The 9663-nt window shown below is 55.2% G+C and overlaps 1 protein-coding gene across 1 annotated transcript; it reads left to right on the plus strand.

The window, feature by feature from the left end:
* Nucleotides 1-2485: 2485 nt before the first annotated feature.
* On the plus strand, nt 2486-3969 carry LOC107199811 (transmembrane O-methyltransferase homolog). The gene is given in 3 exon segments (XM_015617382.3): nt 2486-2965; nt 3320-3565; nt 3626-3969. Coding segments are annotated over 3 exon segments (852 nt in total). The 5' UTR covers nt 2486-2703.
* Nucleotides 3970-9663: the final 5694 nt, after the last annotated feature.

A 9663-nucleotide genomic window follows, 5' to 3' on the forward strand; every position in this document is an offset into this window, starting at 1 on the left:
TACAGCCACCTGATTTTCCTGTACTCAGTTGAGTCCTCAGCTGTACTAGGCTGCCTTGCTCCTGGAATCTTGGAAAGGACAGTTCTCCCCAAGAAAAGCGACAAAGGTACTGGATGTCCTTAGGATGCCTCTCCTTCTTCCCAGAGCGGGCAGCCTCTCTTTGCCTCAGCAGCTACAAAAGGGAAATGCAGAGGCAATTTTTTTCCTCTATGGCACCAGAGTGCATACGGAGAGCCAGGGGCCACTTTAGCTAGCAGAGCCTAGCAGTGACACCCACAGACACACATCTGCTCTTCCCAGGTGGGACAGCATCTGGACACACAGAGCTCAGCATCTAGAGCTGTGCCCCTGGAGCCACATCTCTGGGTTTGCCCAGCTTGCATGTGCATGTAGGTACACATAGAGAGTGAGTGCACACACACACACAGAGTTGTACATACTAATATGTGTATTGTTATATACATTGACACACATATCTTACACGGGGCTTACACGTAATCCTACAAAGAATCTGCAGCTGGCCCCAGCAGAGAAAAAAGAAACAGTGCTCTTTGGGAGGAGTTGAACTAGAGTTATCGATGTGTACAGTGCTGTGCACACTAGCACATCTGTATCTGTGCAAAGTGGGGCGTGTACACTTACATCTGGGCACACCAGAAAACACATGTGCATGCAGCTTCACACACTGACACACACGTACACCCCAGCACTGGTGCGTGCACACGGAGCAGTGCACACTGGCACAGCATGTGCAGACTCACGCACCTTGGCACACGCGGGCAGAGTCACACACATGGGCACATATGTGCACAGCACTTCCCACAGCCCTTCTGGAAAGAGAGTAGGTGGACATCTACTGCCTGCTACCCTCTTCTCGGTAATATTTCACCCTCTGTGCCTTTGGGATGCTGTCTTAAAGGAAAAGTCAAAGAGACTGCAGTGGATTCTTGCCTCTTACCCTGCAAGAGCAGGAGGGCACAAAACTGAGCAACCTTTTGTTGTCCTGTTTTCTCTAGGGGCTTGACTAGCACAAGGGGAGGATTCACTGCTAGTGCATAGCACGCATGTCATTCCTCACCCCTTACATTAGGAGAGGAAGGGCAGTGTAGGTAACTAGATAAGTGGTTGTGTTTTGTCAAGGGGCACCTCTTGCCCCTTAATTGAGGTGGGGGTACCTCTGGTCCCTATCTCTGTGGATGGTAGCTCACAGTTTCTTGAGGATCAGGTAAGGAAAGCTCTAGGCCTCTCTGTAGGGGTGACAGTGACTTTGAAACAGAGTTCATTAAGGTTTCATCTCAGATTGAAAGAGGGAAAGGCATTTTGAAATCACTGTATATGCATGGAAAAATGAATTTGAGTAGAGAACGACTCTTCTGTGTTACACTTGATCTAAAATTAGTGTAACACAAACAAAAAGGTAGGAAGTGGCAAGAGAATGCAGGAAAACACAGCATATCCTACACCAGTGTTTTTCTTGAATCCAGGATTTTCTGTTTGGATGGAGTGGAGTGCAGAGTAGCTTTCCTTTGAGATTCAGGACTGAGAGGTCAGAGCTAGAAGGCCTGTTCAGTGAGAAGTCTCTTTTCTCTGATGTGTACCGAGATTTTCTGTTTTATATGGAAGGTTAAAACTTGACACATCCACTCTTCATTTGACTCACACCACGGCCAGTACACATGCTCAGTCTCCGTCCCAGTCCACTCTATCACACAATATTACATATGTTTGGTGTTGGGATCATATCTCCACCGGGTTAGTTTCCTTCTGAGGGCTATCTGGGGGTATACCTGTTGACATCTCTTCACTTCCTCCTTCTCTCCTTGCTGACTTCTTCCTCGCTCCCAGTCGCATCCCAATCAGCCATCCACAGACCATCCCAACAAGGCCCACCTCCTTATTTAGCCAACTACAGACCCTCTAAGCAAGGCCCGCCTTCCCAAGCAGCTACAAGAGCATGATGGATGGATGGATGGATGGATGGATGGATGGATGGATGGATGGATGGATGGATGGATGGGCGGGCGGGCGGATGGGCTGCCGAAAGCTACGCATGTGCTCCGTCCCCGTGATTGGGCAGCTTTATGCTGGCGGATTGCAGAGAAGCCGTCGCGTTTCGGAGTCCCTCATGCAATTTCCGAGACTTTGGTATAACCAAGCCCGTTCCCGACCCTCAGCGGCACCGTACGCAAACTGCGTTCCGCTGCCGCCGCTGGGTTAGCGAGCTCTGCGGTTTCCGAGACCCCCCACACAACTAAAACAGCTTCTGTCTTAGTTCTGTCTGTAAAGGCAGCGCGGTGCGCAGCTTTAGCACTGCCGCCGCTGGGTTAGCAAGCTCTGGGAGTTTCTGTGCTGGGTCCCCGCTGGCTGCTACTCAGCGCTCCCGGCCGCCGCTCACACGGCGCCCCCTCGGTCTCCGCTCGGGAAACACCGTCCGGGGTCCCCGCTACCCCCAGGGTCCCCCGCAGTCCGCCCCCGGTCTGGCACCTGTGCGTGATCCGGCCAGCCCTGGCGGATGCCGCCGCACTCAGCACCTCCCAGTCTGATCCGCAGAACCCAGCAGCGGTCGCTCGCTCCCCGCTGCCTGGCGGTTCCCGCTGCCGGCAGCCTCACACTGCCGCTTTTTCTACCCCTCTTTTCTACCTCCTTTTCTACTAACAAATCTACTCAGTAGCTGTGCAAAGATCACAGCCTCACTCGCTTGTGATGGTGTCTCCGGTGATTGCCCTGGCCTTCCTCCCCTTCATTGTCACCCTGCTGATCCGGTACCGGCACTACCTGCTGCTGCTGTACCGGGCAGTGCTGCTGGCCTGGCTGCGGGACCGGCTCACCGGCACCTCGCGGGAGCAGCGTGCCTTCCAGTACCTGCTGGCCCACGCCATCCCTGGGGACCCCCACCACATCCTCCAGACCTTCGACCAGTGGTGCTACCACTGTGAGCACCTCAGCTGTGTGGGGCCTGACAAAGGTGAGTGCCACCCTTGTGTGCTCACCCCACGTGGGGCACGGCACTGGGCTCAGCCATGGCACCACTGGCACGGCCGTGACACCGCTGACGTGGCTGTGACAGTGTTGGCGTGGTGCCAGCACCATTGGCATGGCGGTGGCATTGTTGATACAGCCATAGTACCACTGGCATGATTGTGGCACCATTGGCCATTGCACTGCCAGCAAAGCCACAGCACTGTTGGTGTGGCATCATTGACCTGGCTGTGGCATTTCCTCCATCCCTCTGGGCACTGGGAACCGCTTGGCACCTTCGCCCTGCCCAGGGCTGGGGTGGCACAGGCGTGGGGGTGCTGAGAGGCTCGTGCCATGTCAGGGGGGATCGTGGAGCAGGTGCTGTTGGAACGGGCACCGCTGCAGGTGCTGGAGCTGGGCACATACTGTGGCACCGTGCTGCTGGCACAGGGGCTGCCCCCAGGTGCCCACCTCTACACCATTGAGGGGGGCCCCCGACACACTGCTGTGGCCTAAAAGTTCATCCACCTGGCTGGTTTCAGTGAGCAGACAAGTGGGGGTCCTTCACCGCTGTGGCAGGGACTGAAGCACCTGCAGGGAAGTATATGTGGGAATGGAAAGGTCCTCTTCCATCTGAACCTCTCACCACCCTGACACCCTGCCCCAGCAACTGAGGGTCCTGCAGCACAGGTGGAGCTGATCGTGGGCCCCTCGGAGGAGGTGATACCCCACTTGCAGGAGAAGCATGGCCTGATGAATGCCACCTTGGTCTTCATGGATCACTGCAAACGCTGCTACCTGCAGGACCTACAGCTGCTGGAGAGCCACCAGCTGCTGGCTGAGGGGGCCACCATCCTGGCTGATAATGTCCTCTTCCCTGGGGCACCCCACTTCCTGCAGTACGCCAAGACCTGCGGCAAGTACCACAGCAAGGTGCACCGTGCCAGCCTGGAGTACTTCCGCGCCATTCCTGATGGGATCGCCGAGCTGCGCTACACCGGCACCCACTGAGCGAGCAAGGAGCTCCTGCCTTGTGGTGGCCACAGTTACCGGCAGGGTGCCAGGTCCCCAACCCCCATCTCAGCCTCAACATGGGCTCTGGAGGAAACACAGTGGCTGCTGTGGTCTGTGGTGGGGCGCAGTGGGTAAGGAGGGGGCTCATGCCCTGTAGTGCTCCTGCCTGCACTGCACAGGGAGGTCTGCCAGGCACACCAGTGGATGGTGGGGGGCAGCCCTGCACTTGCCTGACTGGTACCCCCTGCCTGCCTGACTGGTACCCCCTGCCTGCCCTGGTGGCCTCAGACACCAGATTTGGGGTTGTTTTCTTAAAAACTGAGTTGATTAGAAAAGATGTGTCAGCTCTAATGTGTCAGGTGGCAGTCTCCCCTCAGAACCCTTCTTCCCCACACAGCGCCCACAGCAGGAGGAGCTTCACTGAACTATCCCCAGAGCCATGGGGAGCAAAGGCTCTCCCCCAGCCTCTGGTTTGGCATGGTTGTGACAGAATCAGATCATCCACTGGTCCTGATCCTGTTCTGTCCCCTCCATATTCACCTAGGAAAGAAAGGTTTGAGATCTCCTACCAGAGAAAGAACCCCGCAGAGGGACTGAAGGAGAGATGACGGCCCCTGGAACTCATGCTCAGGGTCCCACACATTTCACATCCCCTGCTTTGGGGTCTCATGCTATTTACCTTATTGATCTCCCCATCATCAGGAGACTCATTATAATCATTCATCTCATCCATATCCTGCATGTCCTTATCTTCTGAGTCCTCTTCACTATCTTCATCATCTTCCATCCTCCTCCTCCTCATCATAGTGCTGTGGCACAACAGCTCCAGCAACCCCGTCTGCCCCTCAAGCCCTGTGGCAAACCCTCACTTCCCTGCCCACACACCCACCTCGGATGCTGGCTTTCCTATGGGCACCAAGTTGTCCTTTTCAGCAATGCTCTGGAGCTGGGGAAGGGAGAGAGGTGGGTGAGCACCCCGACAGCTCCATGGTACCCCAGCAAACAGGCCCTTTGGGCTCAGCTGCTGCCTTGTGTCACTTCCTGACCATGTCTAATTGCAGCCTGAGTCCTGCTGCCTCCCTGGCAGCCCCCAGCCAAGCAGGGAAGAGCAGCTACAGACACCTTCCTGAGCACCCTGGCTCCAGGCAGGGTCCCAATGCCACTCTGGGGCTGAGAGGGTTCCAGGTGTCCCCTTGTGTGGCAGCAGGAGCTCAGACACAACCCCGAGCACTGAAACGAGCACCGCGGCCGTGCCCGCTGGAGGAGCGGGGGCCGCTCCCCAGCTCCGAACCCGTTCCCGGCCGCCGGATACCCCACCCCGCATCTCCCCCCACCCCGGTGCCGGAAGTAGAGGCCAAGCCGGAAGCAGTTACAGCGCACGGAGCATGCGCAGAGGGAGAGCGGTTATGTCGGCGCGGCCAGGCCCACAAGGTAAAGAATGGGCGGGGCTGGGCCTGATTGACAGGTGGTGGGCGGGGCCCCGCGCCTCCGGGTCTGGTGCGTTCGTGACCTCCCCCAGAGATGGCTGTCACCCGAGTGAGGGGATATCTGTGACTAATGGTGGGTATGTGACCCCCCACGGGTACCAGTGACCCCAGGGGGAGAGATCTGTGGTCCTCATGGGGTATCTGCTCCTTTGGGGGCAGCTGGCATCCATGGGTGGTGGTCTTTGTCATCTGTGATGTGAGAGGGTATCTGCGACCCCACCAGGGTGTGTCTTCCCCCCTTCTCAGGGCACCTATGACCCCCGGGGCATGTCTGCCCCCCCCATCATGGGTGATCTTGGAAGCATCTGCATCTTCCAGGGTATCTTCCCTCCCTCCCTCCTCGAGGCACGTCCCACACGGGAGAGTTTCTGTCCCTCCCGAGCCACAGGTGACTGCTCTCCCCCAGGGCATCTGGTCCCCCCGCCATGGGGCACCTGTGATCCCCTGGAGTACCTGTAATTCCATGAGGGGTATTTGCCTCTACCCTGTGGCCATCGGTGACCCCACAGGGGTTTCTGTCCCCACCAGCAACATCTCTTACCCACTGCGGTGCTCCCACCCGGTCACTCACAGGGACCCGGTGGCGTTGGGGGGCCAGGTCCTGCCCCTTGTGCTGGTGTCAGGAAATCAGGCCACCTCCCACAGCAGGGAAGGAAAAACAGCCACAGGTGGATTTTGGCTCTTGCTGGCCCCAGCCTGGCGCCAGGACGATGAATTCCAGCTGTATGCGGGGCAGTTGGGGGGCCAGGATGGGCACAAGTGTCAATCCAGGATGCAGCAGGGTGCCAGGGAAGGGTGCACTGCCTCCTCCGTGCCCTCAGTGCTGTCCAATCTGCCACTGTGATTAGTGGCCAAGGGTTGCACCAGGACGTTTGAGATGAGCTGTGCTCGTCCCACGGCACCTGGAGCCCAGCTGCCCCCCAGGTAAGAGCCCTGACCCCTGGCACTCCCCAGGTAACATCCCTGGCCCCACTGTTGGTGGCAGTGACCATGTGCTGCCACACTTCCACACGCACAGTGGGGGATTTTGTCCCCGCTGTCACCGCGTGTCTCAGTGCTGCCATCCTGACCTGCTGTCGCCCTGGCAGAGCGATGGCAGCGGTGTTGGCTCTGCTGGTGCTGGTGGCCTGGCCAGCTCCTACCACAGCAGTGACGCAGGACTCTCTGCTCAATGTCTGCATGGATGCCAAGCACCATAAAACAGAGCCTGGCCCTGAGGGGCAGCTCTACAGACAGGTACGGTCCTCATCCACTGCACCAGCACATGCTGGTGTCACTTGCTGTGGGGTCACCAGGATGGAGGCTGGGGGGCTCTGTGTCCCAACATGAATTCTATCACTCAGTGTCACCCACCCATGAGCACTAACACTTTCCCTGAAGCCCTGGTGGGTCCTGATGGGTCTTAGTTGATCCCCAGCTGCTCTGGTGCAGTGTCTCCTCTGTAAGGACAATGCCTGCTGCATTGCAAGCACCGGTTTGGAAACCCAGCAGGATCAGTCCTACCTGTAAAACTTCAACTGGGCCCACTGTGGGGCCATGCCAGAGAAGTGCAAGTGCCACTTCATCCAGGACATGTCTCTATGAGTGTTCCCCTAACCTGGGGCCATGGACCGACCAGGTAGGTCCAGACTTCCCCTCACCCACCCACCAGGATCGCTGGGGTGAACTGGGGGAAACTGGGGGCCCTGCAGGCAGACACCAGCTGGCGGAAGGAGCGGATCTGGGATGTGCCACTGTGCCAGGAGGACTGTGAGCAGTGGTGGGAGGATTGCTGGGATGCTGTAAGCTGTAAGGTCAATTAGCACAAGAGCTGGAACTGGACTAAGGTGACTGGGGGTTGTGAGCACCTCCCATCATTCCTTGACCCTCCAGTCACTCTCTGTCACTGATGGTGGAGACAGGAAAGTGACACAAAAACAACAAGATCATGCAGCAACAGCCAACTTTGATTGAATTGCACCCTCTTCTATAGGGGCTTTGAATTTCCCGTGCTTACAGAGATGATTGGACAAAGAACTTAACTGCGTCCAGCTCACTGGCCAACATGGAAAAATGCCACTGGAGGCCTCCAATTAAAGAGCAACTTTTATATTACCTCCTTTATTAAAATTGGTTTTTATGTGTGTTGTTCTACTGCTAGATTTTTAAGGCATCAGTTTCCCCCCCCCTTCTGGTTCAACTCTCTTTGGGTTTTGCGCGTTGTTTATGGGAAAGTGTCTTGGGAGGGTGGTTTGTCCTTGGTTCCCAAAAGAACCAAGATTAGGATAGGGACTTTGGAATGTGTTTTGTCTTTCTATCACAGTAGGAAAAATGCTGGAGACGGATAGGAACTATTTAACTATACAATAAGACTCTACAGAGCTACAGAGTATGAAGAAAACAGAAAAGCAAAAATCATTTTGGCAACAGGTTCACAGAAATAAATTTGATGCCACATCAATTGAGCAGAAAGGCCATGCTCCTCCTCTTGCCTGTATATATATTCTTATATATACATATATATAATATGTACATATACATATATACACATATGCATATATATACATCTTATATTATACCTGAGAAGAGGTTATAGCCAAATGGGGCTCATTCTCTGCTCTCAGGAAACAAGTGAATGGACATAAGAAAAGGCCTCAGGTTTTGCTAGAGGAGGTTAAGGTTGCATATTGGGAAAATTTCTTCCCAGATACAGTGGTGAAACCCTGGCACAGGCGGCCTGAGGCAGTGATGGAGTCACCATCTCTGGAGGGATTTAAAAGCTGAGTGGATGTGGCACTTGGGGACATGGGTTAGGGAAGGGCTTGGCAGTGCAGGAGGAACAGTTGGATCAATGATCTCAGAGGGCTTTTCCAACCCAAACTGTTCTGTGATTTTGTGAGGCAGTCAGAGGCAGCAGCCACGTGATTTTTGGTAGCAAAAGGTACAGCTGGCAGGAGAATGCAGAGGAATCATCTCCAGAGGAATGTGTGGGAGATGATCCACACAACTAGTTGTGGTAAGGCAGCTACATAAAATTTTGTCTTCCCAGAATCCCAAGGCTGCAACCACAGATGTCTCAGACAGGTATTACACAAGGCAGGAAGGTTTTGGCTCGCCTCTGCACTACAGCCTATTCCCAAAAGGATCTACAGCTGTGCAGCTGAGCTCCCACAGTGCTGCTGGAGGGAAACGGGCAAACAGGTTTGGTTTGAAGTTCACAGAGGACTACAGGTACTACCTGGAAACATTAAGAGTGCTGCAGGAACCATCAAACCCAAGCTGGCAGCAGCAAGAAGCCCCCGTTGCTTCCAAGGAATCACCCACAAAACGCAGCTTCCCTCAGGACAACCCCCAGGATCTGCTTGTCAACCCCTGATGTTAAAGCACTATGTGACACCGAGTTATTTGCATCACTTCCAACAGAAACCTGAGGCCTTCACGTTCATCCACCCTCATCCCTAGCCAGAATCCCCCACGTGCTGGGAGAAACAAGGCAATGCTGGGAAAACAAGGGAATCACACCACCAGACAGTGGGAAAACAAACCAGGAAGGCTTTTCTCATCAGCAAAAGGAGGGCATGGCTCAGCACTCACATCCAGCCTCGGAGGCAGAACGGCTGTGGGGGCAACTCACATTGTAGGAGCGAGGGTGCCGCTGCTTCCACTGAACCAGGAGGAGCTGTGCCACCACGAGTGTGGCGATGAGGATGAGAACCATTTCGGCATGCATCGCCTCGTGGCCACGGTGCTTGGCGTGCATCCGTACGTGCTCCACCCTGCAACAACCAGGAAAAGGAGGCTGAAGAGCACACCGGCACAGACTGCACGCTGGGGTAAAAGCACCTCAGGAGAGCCAGGAAGACCAGATGGAACAACAGCACTAAGAACTGTGGTTGTGAACAATCCAGAGGGGAAGGGAGAAAAGGCTGCTCTGGGAGCAGCTCATTTCTACGCTGTGAAAGCCAAGAACAACACTTTGCCCACCTGAGCGTGAAGAAGGTGAACTCCCACTCATTCCATACCTGGACTAATGAACATGGAGTGCACAGTTGACATAACTTGCAACCCCAGAATGGGCAAGGTTGCAAGGGACCACCAGTGGGGTCATCTCTCTCAATCTTCCTGATCAGGCAGCATCTTCCTAGAGCACATTGCAGCTGTTTGACCCAGAGCATGTGGTAATTCTCCATACCAAACCCTCAGCCCAGTTTTGGAACCACTAACA

The sequence above is a fragment of the Parus major genome, chromosome 1 (genome assembly GCF_001522545.3).
Source record: "Parus major isolate Abel chromosome 1, Parus_major1.1, whole genome shotgun sequence".
NCBI classification, from domain to species: domain Eukaryota; kingdom Metazoa; phylum Chordata; class Aves; order Passeriformes; family Paridae; genus Parus; species Parus major.